The 25,492-nt window shown below is 41.8% G+C and overlaps 1 protein-coding gene and 1 long non-coding RNA gene across 2 annotated transcripts in view; one reads left to right on the top strand and one right to left on the bottom strand.

Annotated features, from left to right (window-relative positions):
- The window catches only part of FAF1 (Fas associated factor 1), a 170,040-nt gene extending 159,649 nt beyond the window's left edge, over positions 1-10,391 (bottom strand). The window contains exon 1 of the mRNA XM_083447860.1: positions 9,947-10,391. Coding sequence (XP_083303986.1) covers positions 9,947-9,991 — 45 coding nt within the window. The 5' untranslated portion in view covers positions 9,992-10,391. The remainder of the gene's footprint in view (positions 1-9,946) is intronic.
- Positions 10,392-10,491: 100 nt separating this feature from the next.
- Positions 10,492-23,152, top strand: LOC310680861. The gene is made up of 3 exons (XR_014512998.1): positions 10,492-10,864; positions 13,347-13,404; positions 23,052-23,152. It is a non-coding gene; the product is annotated as an uncharacterized lncRNA (long non-coding RNA).
- The last annotated feature ends 2,340 nt before the right edge of the window (positions 23,153-25,492 follow it).

The following is a 25,492-nucleotide window of genomic DNA, read 5'->3' on the forward strand; positions in this document are numbered from 1 at the left end:
GGGATCATGGGAGTTGTAGGCAAAAACATCTGGAGGGCCAAGGTTGAGAAAGCCTGAATTATATGAATGCTTACCAAGAAGTTAAGTTCCACTGCATTCAGTGGGACTTTCTCTCATGTATGTGTGCACAGGATTAAAGCCTGAATATAGTTAGAAGCAAAAGGCGATCATTGCACTTCCCAACCACCTGCTCCTCCAGTATTTGTAAATGCATTATATTTTTTTAAAAAGCTCTTTCCAGCAACAACTTGCATTTCTTCTACTGAATAGCATTCAGAAGTGTGCTGGCAAAGAAACAGATGTTCATTACCCTTCAGTCGCTCTTCATTAACAACGAATCTTCATAAAACCGTATTTAAGAGTGCCGCTTATACTTGGTATTTATATTGCCGTTTGCAGTGGAATTCTCATAACTCCCAACTGCAACTTTTCCATTAGAAAATAAGAAGCAGAAGCTGATTAAATAAAAACCAAGCACCATGCTGAACTGATGCTCTCCATATGCACATCCTCTTTGTAAGAGCAAGGGAAAATATTTTATAAAGAAACAGAATTGCTTTGAATTAGTGTCTGTTATTCAGGGGGCACTCTTAAATGTATTCAAACCAGTTGCTTCATTAAAAAGAATCCTACAGCTATACCTCTGAAAGCTTCTATTTGAGGCTGTGTTCGCACTACTATTTCATCACAAATTTGCTCTTTGAGATGCTGCCACAATCATAATAGGTCTTTACTAGTGCAAAATTCAATAGGAAAGTTCAAGCATTGGCTCTAGATGTCAAAAAAAAGAAACACATCAAGACAGTGTAGAGCAGCCCTTCAGAGTGTCAGGAGCAAGAGCAGACTAACCTACCTGTGGTATCTGGGGACTGAGGGCAGTAGCCATTAAACCTTCTCAGTGGACAATAAATACATCTCTGTGATGGAGTGAGGCTAACAGAACAATCCTAAGTGCAGGAAGCTATTGGAATGAACACCAATTTAAATTAGGCTGGCATAAAATACCCCTATTTCAAACTCGGTTCAGTAGCAGCGCTGCTACTTCCAGCTGAGCTAACCCAAGTCTAACAGAGGGGAAACAAGCCTTTAAAAAATAGAGTTTGACTTATACCACCCTGAGTTCCAATAGGTTGCCAGGCATAGCTGTCAACTTTCCCCTTTTCTTGCGAGGAATCCTATTCGGAATAAGGGAATTTCCCTTTTAAAAAGGGAAACGTTGACAGCTATGTTGCCAGGTCACAAGACTGAGCTAAAAGATGTCTCCCCTTACTCTGTCCTGCCACGCCATGCCCCTTTTTGAGGAGTTCCACCAGTTTAAAACCCGATGGCTGAGCCAGTATAACCCCAGCTCAACCACACTGGCATATTCCTGGCTGAGCTGGGATGAGGCAGTCACTCCAGCTCAGCCCAAACTCACTCCTTTGTGCATATCTGGGGTCTGGACTGCACTATAATATTACTCTTCCTCCAATATGCAGGGGACCTAAGCACCTTAGGTGAGATAATCAAATCTTGCCCTTCCCGTTTTAGACTGAAAGCACTTTTCTTTATAACACTGTATTCCTAATGTGTCGTGTTGTTTCTGTTGAAAGCATGGAAGAGGGTACAGCTTCCAGAGTACAGTAGTAAGGAATTAATATGGAATGTTATTTAGGTAAATATATGAAAGGAATGCTGGTTTTGTTTGTTATGGATCAATGCAAGATTTATTTTTCTTTTAAAATAAAAATGAATAAAAAGAACATTAAAAAAAAGTTTGAAATATTTCATTAAGTGATTCTTGGTGTTTTGACATCCCACTTAACCTGGGCAATGTAGAGAAAGAGGACTGGAGTCTTCCTATAGGATATAGTATCTGATTAGTGATTAATTCTTAATGAATGATTTAAGGGAGCAATACTCCCCATAAATGGAAGGGGCTGGAGAAATGGGTTCTTTTCAAGCACAGTGCCCTTACTTAACATATTAATATTTTTTAAAGTAGATTCGGCCACTTTCTCAGCAACCTATACTCATGCCATGTAGCACTATAACGTTGCCTAAAATTTGTCACATGAAATATAGGCAGAACTGAAGCAAGCATAGTCTGGTTTACAGGAATACTCTCCAGTCCTATTTGGGTGACAGAAATGCCACCAACTTAGCACTGTCATTCGGCTATCGGTTTGGAAGGAAAATTTCAAAGGCTGTGATGTATCATGAGAAGACTACCAAAGTGCCTCTTACTAGATGTGAAGTTATGACACATAATAGGTTGAGAGGAATGCAAGGTGCTGTTGCAGCGGGCAGCATTCTTTTCACAACAATAACAATTCATCAACTGCTCCTGCAGAGCCATTAAATCCCATACAAAGGAAAGGGAACCCCTACATTCCTAAAGTCACAGCTAATTGTGTCAACACAGTCAAGAAATAATGATAATAAAAGCGGAGAAGGAAGCTTCCAGCTAAACTTCTGCTTTGGTGAACTCTTTGCCCTAAATACCTATCTTTGCACTGGTTTTAGGAGAGTAGCTGCGGTAATCTGTTGCCACAAACAAACAATTTTTTTCTCCTTAACAACACTGATTGTGGCATGAACTTCTGTAGACAAGCATCTACTACACAACATCACATGTGGTATGGGAACAGGCATGCCATCACATTTGCTGCAATTCAGCAAGGAAGCTTTAGGGCTCAGCCAGAAACAAAAGTTTTGTTCTCTCCCTCATTAGTATTATTTAAAAACAACAACTGATTTTTGAGTTTATTCATACATGCATATAATATTGTTGGCTCTATGGTGGCCATGTGTCTTACTTTACAGAGGACTGTCCTCTGTTTGAAGGTGTCCTCTATTCAAAGGGCTGGCTGGTCCTAATGTGGTTTAAAGATAAAGAACCATCAGGAAGAAGAGCAGGAGCCTTAAAGCTGCTCATCAAGAGTTAATAGACACCTAGAAAGCAGAAGAAACAGAGGCCATCTGATTGCAGTCTTCTGCACCATGATGAAATGTACTTCTGTGCAGGTATGCATTTCATGCTAATCCATGCCCTCTTTGAGGGGGCAATACATTTATTCCTTATTCTTTTTCTTTTTGGGGGTGACATGCAAATAGCCACCCTAATTGGAACTGTCCATGAACATACACACCACACCATTGCCACCATTTTTAATGCAGTGGTGGTGGCCTCTGAAACCCTGAAGAGCCTGAAACCAACAAATTTAAAGAACAGCCTTTGCCTCTAGGAGACTGCTCAATATCTAAACTCAGCTGAGTCAACCTTCACTAAACCTTTGCCCATGAAACTGCAACGAATGGGGACAAGAAAGAGGCAGGTGTGCCTAAGCTACAGAATTAATTCCCAACATGACATCTTCTAACTTCTTCCTTGGTGCACATGCATTGGCCATGCCCCATATGACATGTGACTAGGACCAATGTGAAGCTGGTTCTACACACAGAAATGCATGCATGTAACCCTCTGCTCTCATGGTGATTGTGTGTTGCCCAGAGAGCAGACTAATGGTGATCGTGTGTTGCCCAGAGAGCAGAGCTAATGCACACATCAGCATCTAAATGGAGCTAGCCTATTCATGCATAAGAGGCCCATCACATGTTCATTCTGACCATCTAGAGAAGAGGGCTACAGTTAGGGAAGAAGGCAATGCATAGTAAATTGATCTAAGGGGCCACTAGCCTTTGGAGGCCTGTGAGCACATTTCAGATTTTAGGGAAGTGGCCCATCCCCTCCACTGTGCCACTCCACTTCCAGGTAGACAGGAAATATGTACACATCTTTGGGTAAACAGTCAGATCCAGCAGAATGAAAATGGATCCTGTTCAAGGGGGGGGGGAGACCCTCCCCCCAAAAATAATTTCAACTTAAAGCTTATAGTGGTACATATAACACAATTTTAAAAAAGCAAAAACAGATCTGGTGCTTACCAACACCACAGAAAACAATGATCTAAGACAAGAATCATCAAATGGTTTTTTACACAGGATGACAACAAAGCCACCAACATATCACAGAACACACTTGTGGACATAGGAAAGACATCCATGTACCTGCTTTAGTTCTTAAAGCAGCACACAGTAAAGCTATGGAACTCTGTAACACAGGAGGCAATGAAGGCCACCAACTTAGATGGCTTTAAAAGACAACTGGACAAATTTAAGGAGGAGAAAGCTATTGATGGGGGTTATGCTCTGCCTCCACAATGCTCCACAATGGTATTCAGTAATGCTTCTGAATACCAATTGATGGAGACAACAGGAGTGGAGACTGCTCTTGTGCTCAGAACCTGCTTAAGGAGCTCGGGTTGGCCACTATGAGAACAGCATGGGCTAGTGGGATGATCCAGCAGGCTTTACTTATGTTTGAAGTAGACCAATGTTCCTTTACATCAAGGGTGGGAAACCTCTGGGCCTATATATCCTGTCCTGCTCTTGAAAACACGTGCCTCTCCCCAAGCGATAGCCCCTCTCTCCAAGGCAAGCTACAGCTGTCTCTGGGCCCTTCTCCACACACATCTTTGAATGCTTTTACAAGGCCAGAATGTGACCTTGACCTATAATGCCTCTTTCTTGCCTGGATGGTGTGTACAGAAGCCTCTGACTTTTGCATGGCTGGAATATACCTTTTACAAAGGTAAAAGTCACATCTCCTGTTCTGCCCACTTTTGCCTCTGGCCCCACACACCACTTGAACAGAGCCCTTCAGAGGTAACCCATAAGAGAACACGACATTAGGGCAGGCTAACTCCTGTTTTACAGTAACAATATTTTGGCAAGATTAAGTACTAGAGAAATCTATTAGAGAAATATTAGAGAATTTAGCTCATACAGAAATTAAACTGCTGAGAGTCAATGTTGTACTGCGACTGATAAAAGTGCATTTTTAAAAATTAAAAAGTGTGGTTGTTGTTTTTTAAATGTGAGGTTCCACACAGCTGCAGTTCATCTAAGTTCACCCCAAGAGCTCCCCTACAAAAACTGGGACGAACAGTGAACCAGAAAAGTACTTGCAGTAACCAGGGAGAAGCAGAACCAGCCATTTGTTTAATCTCACTTGAACCTCCTGACTTCCTACACCAAACTGGTAAATAGGAGTTTCTCAGCCTCTTACCATAATGCCATCCACCCTTGCTCCAGTTTAGTGTCAGAAACCATATATTCAGACTGCCATTGCCATGCCAAGGATGGTGACAATGTTGGCTTTCCTAGCAAGCATCTCTTAAACCAAGCCAGACCTGTTCCCTCCAAATATACAAAACTAGAGGTGCAGCACATACTCAGAAAATGCCAGAAAAAGAGATTATAATGAAATACACCATTTACAAAGCTATGCTAAATAAAGCAATACTGGATTATTAATCTACCTTAATTTTATCCAAGTATTTGTTTTGATATTCCCTATATAAAGCAGACACCCATGTCAAAGTGTCATTGAATTACAAATAATGTTTGGCACTCACTGTGAAAATGACTTGTTACTGATTTACTGTACCCTTTTGCAGGACTATCTCTTAATGGATCATTCCCCACATCAAGAAAAACAATGAAATTTAAAGAACATGGCAGTAAGTGGGAGGAAATCCACCTGTGTGTTTAATTTCCAACATGGCAGGTAGACGAAAGGGGAATTACAAAGTATCTTGTACATTTTAAGCAGAAACACAGGGCACAGGATGATTTTGCACTAACACATCTCCCAACTGGATAGCAACTGCAGCAAAGCTATTACATTGGTGGTCATTCCAACCTGCTCTTTAGATTAAATGGGTCACGCACTTAGGGACATGACTTGGGTGACCAGCCCAATGCAAACCACACAATCGGGCAGAACCAGTGCTTTTTTCTGGAGGGACGGAGGGGGACACATACCCCTAAACATTTTGTGAATCTTTGTACTTTTGTCCATTTACTGTATTTATTTTTCCCGATTTGAGCTATAAAAATGTGATTTTCTTGAGTCAAAATGAGAGTACCCTAAACATGTTTTTAGGAAAAAAAGCACTGGACATAACCAAAACACGAGCAAACCAGGAATCTATGCCTGCTAGCCATAAGAAAGCTGGCCAAGATCCTACTTTTTCCAAGCTCCCTGATCTGCTAGTTACGGAGGTGAATTATTAAGTAGAAAGCCTTTGGGAATCACATCTCTGACAAAAGCTAAATCCCATAGCAATCTTTAAAGATAAAGAACATGAACCAACCAAAGTAAACCACTTTTACATCCAACTGATGTGAGTGGAAGAGTTAGATGTGTGTGTAAATCTCATTCATTAAAGTCAATGCACAGAATGGGGTGGGGGAATGAAGTCGTATATTCAGAAATGTCTTATCAGATTTAGAATCTTGACAGTGCAATCCTAGGCATGCCTACTCAGAAGTCAGTCCAATGAGTTCAATGTGACTTACTCCTAAGTAGGTGAAAATAAAGTGCATGCAATCATATGGTAAAATCATGATGTGTGCTGAACATTTATGAACAAATTGTTCAAGTTTAATTCAAAGTACAACTTTAAGTACTAGAGTCAGAGATGTAAGTTTCTGCACCCTAAAGTAACATTTGCCATGCTGCAAATAAGCAAAAAGAAAATGTTGAAAGTACACACCATTAACATTATAGCAAGGTTCTATTATTTGAGCTTAGAAATAGTTCATAGACAGTTGTTACCCAAAAACAGAAGAAAATAATGTTTTAGAGGACAAGTTTAGAATTCATGTCTGTATACTGCGATTAGCACCATTTCACTGATAATTCAGAAAAAGCAAATATTTGGCAATTTTAAAAAATCATATTAGCTGTACGCTGGTGGGGAAAGACACTTCCACACCTGAATTATTAGAGGTCTATGCATAGCTGAGATAGTATAGTATAGTATATATATTTAAAGAATTATCCTACTAATAAGACCTATTGTAGTACCAAAAATACTAACAAGACAATCTGCTATTATCAGGCAGCGCCTATTACACACTTACCTTGGAGTAACTCCCATTGAACTCAATGGGGGTTACTTATGAGCAGACATGTATAGGTTTGCACTGTGAAAATAGCTGTTTAAACAAAGGACATGAAACAGAAACAGCAAGAAAGCATTTCGATTGTCCCCCTATTTACAAATGAGTGCTGTAGAAGCCACATCATTAACTCAGCACATTCTTTGTTCAGTCAACAAGAGATATGGGAATCCTGAGGGTTTTTTTTTTTAATAATGCATGACAAAAAAGTCATGTGTTAATCCTAGAAGCTGTAGAACCAAAACACTCAAATCCCAATTTAAATATGTACAAACATAGTAATCCATCTAAACACACATGTTAAAATAATACCGAAAGAATAAGATCAAACCCTGATGTGGTCAACTTGCAAAGTAGTGTACCAGGACCTGGAAGACCTAGGTTCACATCCCACTTCAGGTCACTTGCAGAACTCAGATGCAAATCCTACTGAATTAAATGGGAATTATTCCTAGGTACTTAATGCATAGGGTGATTGAAGAAGGCTTCAGTCCTAGTTACACATACTTGGAAGTCAATGGAGTTTACACCTATGTAAGGGTTATTATGACTGAAGTGCAAGTGACCTTGGGGAAGTCATTAATCCTTACCTTTGCAATCGGTAAAAATGAGAACGATTACCAAATAAGTCCTGAGAACTAGTAAACTATATCTGCAACAATATTACACAAAACAGTGATTTAAAGGATTAATAAAGCCTAAAATGACTAAATCATTATGAAACAACCCTATATGATAAATTGTTATTAAATTATGGACCTCACAAAGTTATAAACCTACAGAACTATAATTAAGGCAATTCTGAGTTCATCATTGTTGTTCTTAAATCACATTTAAATACCTGACAAAATTAGAGCTGCAGCAGGGGAAAGAAGCTTTAAACTTCCTACACTAGCTTGGGACACATTAGTTAAACCCTGATCCAAAAATATAATGTACTGTATATGCGGAGGAGGATTGCAGCTTGCCAAACAATGCCACATTTTTACCAGCTCAAAGACTAAGATTAAATATAGGTAGATTTTTCTGTCTATTTATAAGGTGTCTATCTTTACAGCTGTCAACCCATTTATTCAGAGTATTTAATTCCTTGCAGACATTCTCTGCAATTGTAGAACATCTCTACAAGCAGACATGAAAATGCATGTTTAATAAAATATAATAAAAGTTTAAAATACAGTAAATGTGGACTTCAATCAAAAGCTCAGATCCAAGTTGGTACAACAAGATCAGAACTTCCCTGCTCAGGTAGAACAGGCAATATCAACAAGCTCATTGAGTTTCTGAAGATTTCCAAACATAATTAACAACTTTCTGATCCTCTGGAATGAGATCTCAACAGTACATTTTAATGTGTTGTAAATATTAAAACTGACCTCAAATATTATTAGTGTTATAAACAAGTAAGTTTTCTATTGATGTAATAATGGTTTCTTAAGATCCAACAAAAAAAGCAATTTCCATTGAGTTTTCATTAAAATGTTGAAGTATACATATGTATCTAGCCATCGTAAGTTGACTTCTGTTCCTAATTAGCCAAATTCACTGCAGGTTCACTTTGAAGTGAGTTCCATGGGACTTATGTACAAGTAAGGGTGCCCAGAACAGCAGCCTTGCATACATACTTATGTGTAACTTATTTCACTCATGTTTTTTAAAAGTCTCACTGATGATAATCATGCTAGTGAGTTTGTTTGGAACTAGGATGTCAATCATAAAATTCTACATTCATTTTACAATTTATATTTTTGACATTGTTAAGTGATATGTAGCATTATTACTAAACACGTACCCATTCAACTTTCTATGAAAAAAGAAAATTAAATATACCTTGGTTATTGTTTTTAAAAGCATACATTCATATGCAGAAAGGCAGAAGTGAAAATATTTTTTAGAAAATTATTAAAGGTACACTTTTAGTAAGATACTGGGTTTTAGCCTTAACCTAGAGATAAAGATAAGTCCCTCGAACTATGAGTACTATGTATATCTTTAAATGTTATGCAGATACATACACACTATACATACATAAGATCCCAATACCTATGAACAAGCATGGTACAAGAGAGCACTGCTTTTTACTAATTATACTTTAAAAATATGTACAACAAAGTACATATTTCAGATTTGGACTGTATCCTATTTGGACTCAGAACAAGTTCAAGATAGGAAATTTCCTCAGACAGGAAGTTGGTATGGAAACTGCCTTATTATCTGAAATTATACTGGAAGAATATCAAAATATCACAAAAAATACACACCATGGATGAAGTGAAGCTCTTACAGAAGTACTACGTATCTCTTTGAAACTGGATGTTTTGAAAATCAATTTTAGTGGAATGGGAATCAGTGGATTTTCTCATTCCAGATGTCTTTTCCCCCCCAGCCCCTTCTTTAACATCTTTCCTCTCATATCCATGAGTGAAACAGGAATGGTCCCCTGGAATGTTGGCAAGCCCCTTATAATGAAAGCATCTTAGTCCCTGCCCATTGCAATTTATTATCAAAAGCTCACAGGGATGGTCAGAATGAATCGGGGAGATCAGGATACAAACCTAAAAAAAAAAAAAAGACAAAACAAAGAACATATGCATATTATCTGAGGTGGTTTTTTCTTTGTGAAGCACAGAGATCAATGCCTTGTTTATAAGTGGAGGAGCTTTTTTTCGTCTTATTTATTCCCCTTGAATACCGAAAACTGGATACAATGGATAAACAGCCTCCAGAGTGTTGTTGCTGTTGTTGTTCCTTGTTATCCCACTGCTGTTTGAGAGCAGGACTCACGTTTCCAGAGCGAAAATCTCCCCACAAAAGCACAGAAAGCAGAGAAACAGGGAGAAAAGGAACCATTTTAAAAATAATAATAAAAAAAAAGAGCGAGAAAGATTATGATCAGAATATGGCAGTGGTGGATGTGGTGGAATTTGAAATTTACCTGAAAATCAGCCAGTATCATTTCTCTATCCATGTTGGACGCCATTGCAGCCGGTAGTGTCCCCTCCTCCTATCTGAACTGTGCACCTGCAGGTTGCTGCTGGCGAGAACCGGGCTCCAGGGAGTTGGGGCTGGGGCGGGGGGTGGGGGGACGAGAGAGAAAGGGAGGCTAAGAGCTCATCTAAAACTCCAAACTCAGCCAAACCCCTCGGAGCCTCTCCCCAAATATCTCCCCTCTCCCAAAATCCACTGTCCCGGCTACTGGGGAGCTCGGGGAAGAAGGACTCCGGACCTGAAGGGTGCAAGGCAGCAGCCAGCCCTGCCTTTAAAGAAGGAGAGGAGACTCCAGAGCAGCTTCCTCCCTGCCTTGCAAGCGGCTGTCGCACATTTTGCCTGTCATTGAGGTCGCAAAGAGACGCTTTCCGGCCGCCACGTGACTCGTCCTTCTGTCAAATGCTCGCAAGTGGCCGGGCCGGGAGGGGGCGGGGAGGCCAGGAACGGGTTGTGTAAGGAGCGGCAGAATGAGCATTGCAAGGAGCAGCAGGGCAGATTGCACCGGGGGCGCCCCGAGGAGCTGGCCTAAAATGGTGCAGGGAAAGAAAGGAAAGGCTGGCGCGGGCGGGTTTTTTCCCTCCGCTGCCTCTTCCTCCTGCTTCCTTGCAGAAGGGAAGGGGGCGGCGGAGGAGCTGCAAAGGTGGGCTCGGCAAAGAGCTGCTGGTGGTGGAACTGCAGGCGCTGGAGAGGAGGGTTTTGTGGTGCGCTTTCAGAGGAGCTGTCGTAAATTCACGTGCTCTGTGTCCTGTGCCACGGGGTAACTGTAGTGTAGGCCTTCTCCAGCAGAGAGAACGACGAAGACTCTATATCCGGAAATGCAAGAGAAACTCCCAACAACTCAAGCCTATATGCGAGTTTCTAGGAAGTAAGTAAAGGCTGCAATCCTGTTCCCAAGGAGCACCGTTACTCCAGAAGCTAGTAGGACTTCTAAGTAAAATTCAGTGGGAATTATTTCCAAGTAGGAAAGGTTGCAGCTTTGGGGAACGAGGGGGCGTTTCGTTCTTTTTGCTAAATGTGTAAAGAGCGCTTTATAAATTGTGGATCTCAGGGTGGCTTCAGAGGCCACGTCTTAACTAGAAGGTGTAAGGACTGCCACTTCTTTTTGATACAGAGTTTCTGTGCCTAGCCTGCATGGTGGACATGAATTCCGTAGGTGATGCTTTTCCCTGGCAATGCAAGTTGATGGGAACTTTACCTGTTGAATTTTTGCATGTTGTGTAGCTTATAAAGGAGTAACAGCCCGTTCCTGAAAAAAGGTGGCAACTCAAGGTGAACATGTGTGAATTTAGCAGTACCAATCACTACCAAACATCATTCTAGCCACACCAATCTCTTGGTGTCTTCCTACAGGGGGGGATAACCACACCCATCTGTATTTTATGGATGGATCAACATGTATTGCATATTATTGAATGAGTGTCAGATCTAAATTAATATTGAGACATCCACAGGATTACCATGCAGTGACTGTAAAGCACTAACGCAAACTGCAATGAAAAGGCAGTCATTCTCATCATAAAGTGGCTGTATCTAGAATTTATATATTTTTTTCTACTTCCAGCACTGTTTTTCTGGCCGGAACCAGAGTTAAAGATACCACATTTTGATTCTTAAGTTTTGATCTAGCTGAATCTGAGGCCCTTCATGTGTCTGGAAGGCTGCAACATAAGAACAGGCCTTTTCAGTGGTGGCTCTCCACTTGTGGAATGCTCTCCCCAACAATTGCCAGGCATCAGTGCTTTTTTCTGGGGACACACATGCCCGTAAACATTTTGTGAATCTAAGTTTCACTTAGGAAAATGAGAGTACCCCTAAACATTTTTTGGGGGGGGAGCACTGTCTGGCACCATCATTAGGTACCAGGCAAAAACATAACTTTTTCATCAGGCCTTTGGCTTTTATTTATCTGTGGCCTTTTTGCATAGGTGCATTGTTTTTATCTAGCTTTTTAAAAATAAAATTGTCTTTCCAATTTTCTAAACTGCTGCTTTTAATGTGTGTGTGTGTGTTTTGCTTAAAATATTGTAAGTTGCTTTGATTTGCTATGGCAAGACACTAAAAATAAATGACTACTAAATTCCTGATATTCCCCAATTCAGGAGTGTGCCTTGGGTCGTTATGGTGTTTGTTTTTTGATAGCTGCACTAAAGACTACTACTGTGACAATTCTCAAGGTGACTCAATATAACTTAGCTTTAAGTTAGACTTTAATAGTGGTGACTGAAAAAGGAGGAACAATGAAGTACTTAATCTGAACCAAGCCCACAACCTATTTTCAATACCAGATCTCTGTCTGGAATGTATAAAGGAATGTATAAAGTGTCTTGGTGTGCATTATGCTACTAATACCAGTACCCAGACATACTAAGAAATTATAGGCAGGTTTAGTCAGAGTTAAGTCACACTGATGCTTGGAGCCATAGGCCGACTGCACTACGGTGGTTCTGGGGGAATTTAGTTACAAAAATCAAAACCTGTTGATTCTGTGAAGCTTATTTTACCTAAGTGTGCTAACATAGCTTTGCACTGCAGTCCTAAATGAATTAATGTGGAAGTAGATTTCTTTGATATATTTAAGTTTAAATAATTGTAGATTTCATTAGTTGATTGTGCCCAAAGTCTTCCTAATATTCATGATATGGCTGGTGCTCCCGTCAAGGCTCTTGTCCCACTGTTGAATGGTAAGATGCATAGAGTCATCAACACAATCACTCCTGATTGCCCTCAGTGTTGCTGTAGAGAGCACATAAATTGCCTTGGTATTCTAGTGACCTGCATGTGATGAAAGAGGAGCGTTGGTGGCTAGAGCACAGGTGGCATAAGACTCGGTCTGAACCTGACCGGAAACAGATGAGACTACACCATCATGCCTACTTCAGAGCTTACTTCTCTGCCATCAGTGCATCTGCAAGTAGCTATCCAGCAGAGCGTTTCCAAGTGGTGAATTTTGCTAGTTTGCCTCACTGAAAAAGTGGGACATATATGCATGAGTATGCCAGTTTATACACTAATTCAGATTATACTACCCATTTTCCAATTGTTGCTCCTTTAATTTCATTGCTAAACGACAGCTCACCTTTTGGATGGTGATGAAAGCATCTTATTATTTCACATCTATTTCCTGACAGCTTTCAGTGAGACCTGGATTTACCTGCCTAGCGAGCTGAACCTGTCAACATAACAAAGTCACAGTCTCCATGTTTTGTTTACATGGTTATTATATTCATGTATGCGCTGTTAAGATATAACTAGGATTAAGCAAAGAGTTACTAGAGCAAACAGGAGAATCTTTGTGCTTGGTTTGCTTGACATCTAAATAATGTATCTCTTTCTGATAATTTATCTAGACATTTGGAGTCCTGGGGGAAGAAGCAAATACGAGATATCAGATGCAAACACTTTCCTGTGAGTAAGACAGGTTTGGGCACAAACACACTTTCCTGGGATCAAATCCTATTGAACTCAATGGGATTTGCTTCTGTGTAAGATTGCAGTACCATGGAAAGGGTCATATTTCAGTGAAGGAGTACATACTTTTTGAGTTAGTTATTAAATTTATATCCTGCCTTTCCTCTCAAAGGAGTCCAGGGCAGCAAACATCAGTGTAAAAACAATACAATTAAAAATAAAACAGCAACATGTTTTTTAAAAAACCTTATAACAGTCACATACTTTCATAGCAATAGTTTCAATGCCACCATAAACAGAAACTTTCAGCCGTCAAATGCCAGGGAAAATAGGAATGTTTTCAAATTCCTCCTGAAAGTTAATGAAGGGGGACAGCCACACCTCACTAGGGAGGGCATTCCAGAAATAGAGAACCACCACTGAGAAGGCCCTGTCACAGGGCAACACCAACTGGGCAACACCCAGTAGCAGCAGCATCAATAGGGCCTTTCGTGCAAAAGGTCCCACATCATAGCTGTCAACGTTTCCCTTTTTTAAAGGGAAATTCCCTTATTCCGAATAGGATTCCTCACAAGAAAAGGGAAAAGTTGACAGCTATGTCCCACATTCAACCCCCAGAATCCTCAGGCAGGGCTGGGAGAGATCCCTCTCTGAAACTCTGGAGAACCATTGCCAATCAGCATAGACAATATTGTGCTAGATGGACCAATTGTCCGATGCAATATAAGGCATTTTCCTATGCACTGTAATTTATCTTCCTGCTGTGCTTCAGAGTGCCACAGACATGAGGTCCAAGCATAGGGGCATCTTTTTTCTTCTTCTTCTTTGGCGAACACTCACAGCCAAGTAAGATTGTCTTCCATAGACATGGTTTTAACAATGAATCTAAGTGACTGTGGAAGCCAATTCTGGACCCACACGTCCTTCCACAGTGAGGACATTGGTTTCCAGGCAGGAGTTGATCACGGTGTGGGTTTGCCAAGCGTGCCTTCCTCTTAGGCATATATGTATAGGCACAGAGAGCGACAACGGGATCTCCCACTGCAGTATATGTTGCTCAGGTAAAGCAAGTAATTAGAACTTCCAGTTACAGAAAATTTGTGTAACTTTAGATTCACATTGAAGCGCATATTTCACCTGGTGTAATTTTTCATATCACTGCAGCAGGGTGATTAGAAAAGCCCTGCCTGCTGTGACTTTTCCTGCTATGCTGCTATTAAAGATACAGAAATCCCCTCAGGGCCATGTTGAGGCAGTGAAAAATAATTCTACGCACAACTGGGTTATTTGCCACCCAGTTGTGTGGAATTGCTTTATGCCAGCACAGCTACCTCCAGGAACCTGTGGTGCTCGAATGGTTATTCTCCACGCGATTGGGCTGAATGACACAATAAGTGGCATACAGATATTATGGCCGCACCCCACAGAAGTATTTTCACAGCCTTTGTGAGGGTGGTGAAATGTTTGAATCATCGGTTTGGATCTACAAATAATTAAAGGTGAAATGTCAGTGGTAGAAATATACTGATTCATACCTTCAGCTGACATGATGATCTATGAATTTGTCTTAGATAAACAAAACTTATTTGTGGAGGAGGAAGACAAAAGGAGATGATGATGATGATGATGATGATGATGACGATGATAGGAATTGATACAGAAAAACCTACCTCCTGGAACACTTAGGAACATCAGAAGTTGCCTTATACCAAAACATTGCTTCATTTAGTTCAGTATTGTCTCCACTCTCCAGAGTTTCAAACAGGTGAAATTGCCCATCCTATCTGGGTAAATGCCAGAGACTGAACCTGGGTTTTCTCCATGGCAAAGCAGGTACTCTTATCACTGAACTAAGATTCTTCCTTTTAGTGGAACTCACTTAAAAAGATATGTATGTTTGATATGCCTGTTGCTCAAATAGTATGTAGTGATCTTAATTAAAGACAACCCTATGCTCATTTACCTAGGAGAAACACCCATTAAACTCAGTGGAGCTTACTTCAGAGTAGACATGTATAAGATTGTGCTATAAATAGCCTTGTTCTTAAATCTGTCAATAATGTGTTTATTAAACCTTCATTGGCTAGAGCAGTATGACCCAACTTTTCATACCAACTGGGCCACAAGAGTAGTTTGGCACAGAATCTGCAGGCTGCTCACTGCCTTGTTGGACAAGGGGGAGCAAGGCCAAAATGATGCCCCCTCCCCTCAGACTGCCTTCCCAAAACTGTCTAAGCAAAGTACCAGGCTTTGGGAAGGAAGCACAAGACTCTAGCAGGGTCCTAGAGCCCTCCCACCTAGTTCCAAAAGCTGAGAAAGCACACACAGGGCTTTGGGAAGGAGGTGGAAGGACTCTGGGACCCTGTCAGAGCCCTCACACTTCCTTCCCAAAGCCCAGCACCTCACTCACCCAGCTTTGGGAAGGCAGGGGGGGGGGGCTTTTATATGTTACCAAGGGCCACCAAAAATGCCTCAGGGCTGCGTGTTGGACCACCCTAAGCAGGAGCATACCTTTCATTTCTCTTCTGTTCTCTGTCCTGCATCAACATAATTCACACAAGGTGGAACTAGCGGGAGAGATTCCATGTGCTTGTTACCTTCGCATGTGAAAATGCTCTAAAGAGGTTCTCTGCTACAGTAACCTAAGTTTCTCTTCTTGAAAAATTATTAATCTTTGGGTCTCCCATGTTTTTAACTACGGGGGGGGGGGGAGCTTATGTTAGGAAGCAGATGGAAACTTTGTATGCATATAACAAGTCTGCTTCTATAGCTAGTACAGTATCATTAATCCTGTCTGCCTTGGTCAATCTTCTATGTAATCTATGGTGACACAAAAGCCCCCAAGGTAAAATAACAAACAGACACTAGCTGATTCCGACTGTTGCAGGAATGACAAAATGCTGCAAGAGGTTTAGATTTGTGTTTGGCATTTTAATGACTTCTTGATGCTTTTATCAAGAGATGTATACAAACCCATCCAGAATCCATATGCTTCCTGCTGAACAGCAGAGGCACATGACAGAGCTGAAAACTAAAAACAGAGAAGGCAATTCAAGGTTAACAGTGCAATCCTGTTCGTGGCTACTCAGAATTAAGTTCCACTGAGTTTAATAAGGCTTGCTCCAAAGTAAATGGGTACAAGATTAAACCAGTTATGTATACTGTATATGCTCAGCAATTTGTTTTCTCCACAAAAAGGGACCAGAACATAGGTTGGATAATAAGAAGGTCCTCTAGGATTCAATTTCAAAAAAAAAGGATAATTGAAGGACAGTGGTAATTCTTGATATAAGTTTCTGTTACAGGCTTTTGGTAACTTTTATTAGAACTGACAGATGATACGGCTCTTGCCCAGAGTCTTCTACATATTTGTAGTGCCCTCCATCAGGGTTTGGCTTTAAACACATTCCGTGATATGCACAACCTGTATCTTTGTGCCAAACAGGGTATATATACTTAGCTGCAAACAAGTCCACCCACACGTTATTACAAAGTGGCTATTTAAAACAAAAAAATTAGAAAAGTTGAAAAGCAAGTTTTGAGAATTGGGTGAAAGCCATTCCATTCCTGTCAGCCTTTAAAATTGTTGCATTGTCAACAATGTTGCGATATCATCCACAGACATCAGCTGAGGTTGAGAATTAGTCGTTTTCAGTTCCTATGGGCAACACTGAAAGAAAGCTTATAGCCATTCTAAGACATGAATGACTGAAATGGTTCCAAAATGCAAAGAATGAACTGAAATGAGGTGAATGCAAAAGAGGTAAATCATATGCAGTTTTATTTTATTGTAAATAGAAATGGAGTTCTTTTCCCTCTCATTCAATACAAAATAATGATTTTCCAGAAAACAAAGGATAAATTATTATTTACCTGTCAGAATGAGTGTGTGTGAAGAGGGTAGTTTCATTGTAATTCTCATTATTCACTGCCAGTCCCTAACCTCTCACCCAGGGCTGATCAAAGTTATTTTTGGGTCTTCGATGGAAGAGTAAATACCTCAGTCAAAAAGAAAAACGAATTCAAGGTTCATAGTACCCAAGCCTAGCCAAGTCCTGCAACCATCTCTCCCAAGAAGTTGTTGTGGTAAAGAAGAGGAAGAATAAGAAGAAAATTAATAATGATTATTTTCATAACATCCACATTACTTTGCTTAATGGCCTCATCCCACCCCTATGGTGTCATGATGAACCCCAGGACAAAACTGTAAATCAGAGACAGAATCACCAGCCCTCTAGATGTTGTTGGACTACATCTCCCATCATCCCTGACCATTGGCCATGCTGCCTGGGGGGAGTTCCACTAAAGGTGTAAAGATAAAGGACTCCTGAATGGTTAAGTCCAGTCAAAGGCGACTATGAGGTTGCAGCGACCATCTCACTTTTCAGGCCAAGGGAGCCAGCCTTTGTCTGCAGACAGCTTTCTGGGTCATGCGGCCAGCATGACTAAACCACTTCTGGCACAACGGAACACCGTGACGGAAGCCGGAGTGCACGGAAACCACACTGGTATGATTTTGAACTGTTAGGTTAGCAGAAGCTGGGACAGAGCAACAGGAGCTCACCCCGTCGCGTGGATTCAAACCACTAACCTTCCAATCAGCAAGCCCAAGAGGCTCAGTGGTGTCCCAATCTACATCTAGATGGCTCTGTTGGTTAGAGCATGATACTGATAAAGCCAAGGTCATGGGCGTGATTCCTGTATGGATCCTCTAGGTCCCTTCCAACTCTGCATTTGTATGATTCTATGACCACATGTTCCCTACGACTACTGTATGTCTTCTGTGCAAGACTCATATGTGTGTTTTAGTACAATCCCTAGCTGCTTGGAATTGCCTACCAGATCAAGGTGCTCAATGAATGTTTAGTAGTGGTTGCGGTGGTCAAAAGGTGAAGTCATGTCAATGAATAAACATTTATGTGTTAACAGCTTGAGCTGTGCACATTTCTCCAGAGGTAAGTCCCAATGAACTGACTGCGGCTTATTTCCAAATAAACATGCAAAGGATTGCTCCGTCAGTAAGACTATAGACTTTTACTAGGAGGTAAGTTCACAGTGGAATGTCAGAAGGCTAAGAAATAATGTTTAGGATTGCACAGCAAGAAGAAAACTACTACTTGTAGTTTTAATGCTGGTATTTGATACAGTGTGCATATACATATATGTGCACACATACATCCATAAACACACAGTGGTACCTCAGGTTAAGTACTTAATTCGTTCCGGAGGTCCGTTCTTAACCTGAAACTGTTCTCTTTTTTTAAAAAAGTTTTTTATTTATACAACAAGAAAGACAAACAAACAAACAAAGAGCATAAATACCAAACCTGAAACTGTTCTTAACCTGAAGCACCACTTTAGCTAATGGGGCCTCCTGCTGCCGCCGTGCTGCCAGAGCACGATTTCTGTTCTCATCCTGAAGCAAAGTTCTTAACCTGAAGCACTATTTCTGGGTTAGCGGAGTCTGTAACCTGAAGCGTATGTAACCTGAAGCATATGTAACCTGAGGTACCACTGTATACATAAACATAAACATTACGTATTATTACTTACAGCCCACCCTTCACCAAATAGTCCCAGGGCAGGTTACAAACATGCCACATTTAAAATAAATGCAACACATTAAATGATAAAATAAAACTATAAAGTGACAAGATAACAAAAGCAAACTGCAGCATCGGATAGTAGTGCACAACAAGGCAGGAAATGAGAAGACATCCATGCAGCCAAAAAGTTGGGTAAAGAGGTGCATCTTCACCAGTCATTGAAAATCATACAGTGAAGGTGTAAGATGCCACTCAGAAGAGAGGTCATCCTACAACCCGGGGGCTACCAAAGAGAAGGATCTCTTGAGCACCTCTGCTCCTCAAACCACAGATGGGGGTGGCAATACCAATATAGTAGCCCCTGCTGTTCTTAATACCTGATCAGGTTGGTGTGATGGAAAGCATTATTTCAGATATTTGGGGCCCAAGTCATTAGGGCTTTATATGCCATAGTTAATATAGTGGTACCTCAGAACTTAATTCGTTCTGGAGGTCTGTTCTTAACCTGAAACTGTTCTTAACCTGAAGCACCACTTTAGCTAATGGGGCCTCCTGCTGCCGCCACGCCGCCAGAGCACAATTTCTGTTCTCATCCTGAAGCAGAGTTCTTAACCTGAGGTAATATTTCTGGGTTAGCGGAGTCTGTAACCTGAAGCGTATGTAACCCGAGGTACCACAGTACCTTGAATTGGATTCAGTAGCAAATTGGCAACTGGTGCAAAGCTTTCAAGACCAGCATAATACATATCCAGGCAGAGACATTCACCAACAGCTTTGCTGCTGCATTCTGCACTTACTGCAGCTTCCAAACTATCTTCAAGGGCAGCCCCACATAAAGTGATGGTAATGGTGCAATCTGTAAGTTATCAGAACATGGATTACTGTGGCCAAGCTATCCCTACCCAGGAAGAGCCACAGACAGTGAACCAGCCAGAACTGGAAATAGGCACTGCTAGCCACATAGGCCTCAGGTGACAATAAGTACACCCCCCACAAGCTTTGTACCTGTTTCTTCCACGGAGTACAACCTCATCCAGAACTAGCCGTCTCCCAGACTTTAGAACCGGCAATGCATAGTGCCTTTGACTTGTCTAGATTCCGTTTCAATTTATTGGTCCACATTCAGCCTATTACCGCCTCTAGGCAATAGTTAAGCACCTGTACTGCCTCTCCTCATTCAGATGATATGGAGAGATAGAGCTGGATGTCATTAGCATACAGGTAGCAGCTTACTCAAAATTCCCATAAGATATCTGTTAGTGGGTTCGTATAGACGTTGAAGAGTATGGAGGACAAGACTGAACCCTGGGAAACACCACAAGCTAGCTTTCAAGGCAGCAAGCAATGGTCCTTCATTGCTGCTTTCTGAAAATGGACTTGGAGGAATAATTATAACAGTGTCCCCCAGTTCCCAAACTCTGGAGCCACTTGATGATCAACAATATCAAAATCCACTTAGAGATCAGAGGGAAGAAGTAAGTGTGCACTTCCCTCTTCTGACAAAGTTCACCAAGGGAATTTCAGTGCCCTATCCTAGCTTAATCCACGTCCTCCAAGCATGCTGACAATTGGATCACCACCCCCCTCAAGCAACTTGCCCTCAAAGTGGGTTTTGGTGACTGAGCAATAGCTGTTCAACATTTCTGGGTCCAGGGAGGTCTTATTGAGAAGAGGGCACACCACCATCTCCTTAAGGGCCAATGGCTCCTTAATGAAGCATTTACCATTCCCTAAACACAAAGCTTCAGCTAACTTCTCTAAGCCAATAAAGGAACGGAGTCCATGTCAGCCATCCTCGGCAAATAACACTGATTGGGCGAGAGCCAGGTTCTGCAGTCATGAGGCTAGGGAGTTGACTCCGAGGGACAATCAAAGAGGCAAGGGCAACGGTAGTTGCCTGGACCAGTTAACTGAAGATGACTGACAATCAAGTGACTCTGCGGCCCAGGTGATTCAGATCCTCTCCTGGAACATAGCAGGCTGGAGGAGAAAGGTAAATGACCCTGAAGTCGTTTTATCAAATCATTTGACATCTTATTACAAGAAACCTGGGCTCACTATGGAAAAAACTTGGAGGGATTCAATTTGTACTCCTTCCCAGCCCATAAATCCAACATCATGGGCCAATATAAAGTAGGACTAACCCTTCTTTGCACCCAGTAGCCTAATCTTGAAATCATTTCCCTCCAACCATGGGGCAACATTACCCAGGCATTCTTACTGAGCTCTTCAAACTTGGTTCTAATTATAATCAACATATATATACCCCCTTGCCATGACCGCATTGAGTGGTGGGGGCTCATCCAACAGACCTGATTCCTATAAGCTACATGGCATTCTTCATATTCACCCTTCCTGCTATCTGCACAGCAACCAAGCATCAGCCATCTCTGGCCATGCAGCAGTAACTCAGTCCACACTAGGAAATTAATTTATGTCAGCACAGAAACCCCAGAGTACACCATACCTTGTTTTCTCTCAGGTACTATTTCCTACACAGTAAAGTGCCAAATGAAGAGTGAGTTCCCATTTGTGTCAGTCAGAGACTGCAAAACCCAATGATGTCTTGCATGTGTGGAAAGACTATTATGGAACATCTGCTTTTACTTTAGACTCAATAGAAGCAGTTCACATGTTCAGCTGTGATGTTATTGAGTAATATAGTTGCCTGTGTGAATAAGCCTTAAGAGTACATGAAGTTTATATGTGGGCATATTCCACATTGCTACAGGGAGTTGAACTACATTCAAAGTCGGAACAGAATGATGGTATTTTTATTCTAATGAGAACCAAACTTGAACCATAATTGGAACCGTCTTATTGAACCTGAACTGGAGCTAAGACACACACAAAAAAGGGTTTTGGATCACTAGTTAAGAGAAGTTCAGCATCTTTTCCCCCCAAATTAAATATAAAAAATGTTGCTAAAATCAAGGATAATGTTGTTTTCATTATAAAACATGACTACAAATAACTAATAGACCTCAGAGTGCTACCAGAGGTCTGCCCCACTATAATGAGAATTGAAAGAGATTAGCCCACTAGAGTAAAGATGGGGAGGAGGAAGCGAAACTGGCGCAAGATGTACACCATATGTGATAGCATGCCTCAGGCACTCTCCCCAACAACACCACAACACTGAGAAAGAGGTGTAATGCTGTCTGATTCCAGGAAGATAGTGGCTCACCAGTTTTACTATACAAACCATTTCCTGTACACACAGCTTAGTTCAGGTATCATCTATCCCCAAATACTTTGCTAGCTTTCCACTCCCACACCTTCCCAGCAGCAGCTCTCCTTAACTGCTCCCTAACAGTACGTTCAATGCTGATTATTACTATTATATTTTGCTTCACAGGAAGAATGTTGGTTTAAAAAAGTTTGCACAAATAAACAAATTGACAGTATTTTCCCCTGGCTTATTTAGTCAAAACCTGGACCCAAACCCTATAAAATGCACCTGAAACTAAAGTTTGAAAGGGCAAATACAAATGATAGTTTGGCTGTTTGAGCTTCCAGGTTTACGACCCAATCCTATGGCTCTTGCAGCACCCAACCAAGCACAATAAATTGGACATAACTACCTAAGGCCACACCAACCTTAGCACAACTGATATCAGATGCAGGATAGGACACAATTATCATTGCACTAGCACTTTTGCTTGTGCCACTGTGCTGGTGGAACTGGCTGAGCCACAACGCTGCATCAGCACAACAGCATAGGCTGATATTACTGATCCAACATTGTTCTCCTCTGTCAGATATAATACAGCAAGTGTAGAAAAGGAGCACAATCGGGAGCAGGTCACACAGTTGCACCAATAGGAATCAGGTTGGGTCATGTTCTATCCTAAGGAGGCCTCTTAGATACTCTGAACTGATCTACATTTGCGTGTCCAGCCTACATAATTTCAGTGGGATAATAAGCATAATGGAATTGCAACTGACAGTCAAGTTCAATGGACCTGACATAAGAAGTCACTCATTGTAAGCCACACAATATGCTACTAGATGAACAATTGTTTTGATTGCCAATCATGGGGTGCAATCTGACACTTACAACCATACTTTCATTCATTCTTCTCTTTTCCCCTGTAGCCCCCTACACACCACCAATAAATGTTCCAGGTAGCCCCCCAACACTCAGAGCAAAATTTGAGAGTGCATGGAAGCAGGGATGCCAACTGGAATAAAATATCGGGGGGGGGGGGGAGTAAGTCCCACCCTGCATGTTGATTACAATAGGTGGTCACACACACTATCTGAATGTCAATGCCCATCAACTTTGGGATTGGTGCCCCCGAAAATATTTTATTGGGGGAGAAGCAAAGGGACCTCAGCCCCTCAGAGTTGGCTCCTATGGTTACAGTGACTGCTGTGGCTGGAGAGGATGTTTTATTGCAGCTGGTGCAGATGTGCAGATGCAGGTGGACCATGGTGTTTATTCTTTCTGTGCTCCTCCCAGCGATCATTCCTCCCCTGGTCACTGCTGTGAATACACAACCAGACTGATTGCCTCCAGTTGTTGGCTTCAAGTTGACAGCCTTTGTGTCATGTTTGGGCCTGGTGTCTGAAGCCAGTAGACTCATTCGAAAGCAACTGAAATGCAAGTAGACTCTGTTGAAATCAATTATATTTACCTCTATGTAAATATATTTAGCACTGGAGTGTTGAGTCTTGACTCACCTCTCAGGCCTTTGATTCACCCACCTGACCCATCTACCAATACAAAGACTAGGGTATAGGAATTAATGTCTTAATAGAGACAACAAAAATTGGAATGTTGGTAGTTTTATTTGCAGCAAAAAAAGTTTGTCCAGAACTCTGTTTGTCCAACGAGTTTCTCCAAAAAGTTTGTCCAACTCTGTTTTGGTGCTGAGGTTCAGCTTTGAGCATGTTAAATAACAATAAAGAAAATGTCTCTGAAAATATATTGAGTGTAACAATTACTGTCCAGCCTTATATATTAAATACTGGGTTTATTCCTACTGACACAAACTAGATGTGATTTAGGCCTTGGGTCCCAAATGTGGTTCCTGTGGGCACTACAGGGTTCTTAAGACTGGTGGCTTGCAAGGACACTGCTATTTTCTTGTGTTTTCTTTTTTTCATCATTGGTTGGCTGTCTGGAAAGCAAAATGCAGGCGTGTAGCCACCCTCTCCTCCCTTTCCCTAGAAGGCCTCTAGCTCTAGGCCCCATGTGGGCATGTTTTACCTGCTTTGTTTGTGGGTGTTGCCTGCTTTTTCTTTCCTTTGGTGGGGAGCTGGTTTGTTTGAGGGTTGTTTTTTTAATAGTGCTTGGTTTTGCCTGTTTCAGTTGTGCCGACTCCTTATTTTGTCTGTGCCTTTTTTTCGGGTGTGTTGGTGTTGCTTATAGCTGTGATATGTGTTTCTGGGTATTTCGTGGTGCTTACATTATAGGTTTCCAAATGTAACCTAGGCCCAAAAACGGTTGGGAGTCCCTGATTTGGACTTATTTAGCACTTTTGAGTCAACGTACCTTTCAGAGAGGACAACCTGTCTGGAGTTCATTCCTGGATTCTGTTTCTTACTTATTTTAGAAGGACATGTTGAATTCAATTCTTGATTCTGCAGCTCACTTAGGTTTGGTCCAGCTCCCACGCCTCATAATGTTTATAATACATTTCAATTCACCTACATGAGGGGCATCTAAACCCTTTTTGCCCTATTGCCTTCTGTCTTGTACACCAGGGCGCCTCTCTTTCTCATTCCTGCACTGGAAATAAGCAGCAATGCTGACAAACCCGCTTTCCATTTTCTTCAAGGTGCAGCAGTAGACACAAGTCTGGCGGGAGGGCAACGGGGTGGGGTGGGGCGGGAGGAAGAGAGAGAGAGAGAGAGAGAGAGAGAGAGAGAGAGAGAGAGAGAGAGAGAGAGAGAGAGAAGTGAACGTTTTTTCGTTTGCTACAGTCGGAGCAATCTGACATTGACCCTTCAACGTGACCTTGTCTGGGCCGTCTCCTTAGTAACGGAGACCCAGCGAGAGAAAACCTGCAGATCGCCTCCTTTAGCTACCTTTCTACCGGTCTGATGTCACTATTCCCGGGTGGCAAGGGGTAGGTGGGGGGCCGTGGAAAAAGAAAGGAATCTTCGAGGAGAGATTAGCTATTTTGCTTCGCGGCGCGGGGAGGAAAAATAAGATTGTGGCGCGGAGGGCACACTCACTACACGTAGCCTTAACTTTTGGCCCGCCTCCTTTACCCGTCTCTGCGCTGATCTGGCAAAAAATCCTTGCAAGTTTAAGACAGAGAGATTTTTTTAAAAGCGTGCTTGCATCGTTTTGGCGGCTTGGCTTGTATCTAGGGCTAGAGAAGAGCTCTTCAGTGACGTCAAAACCCTATAGGGAGCCCTGGAGATGACAGGGGCTTGGGCGGGAGCGGGGTTTGGGATCGGTAGGAAAGGTAGATGCAGCAAAGGGAAAGCAGAAAGAAAAGGGGCGCGCGCGCGCCAGCTTGTGCTTAGGGGCGCGCGCGATTTCCTTTCAAGTGCGCGGCATAAGTTCATGTGAGCCCCAGGCC

This window comes from Podarcis tiliguerta (genome assembly GCF_965153285.1).
Source record: "Podarcis tiliguerta genome assembly, chromosome: 6".
NCBI lineage: Eukaryota > Metazoa > Chordata > Lepidosauria > Squamata > Lacertidae > Podarcis > Podarcis tiliguerta.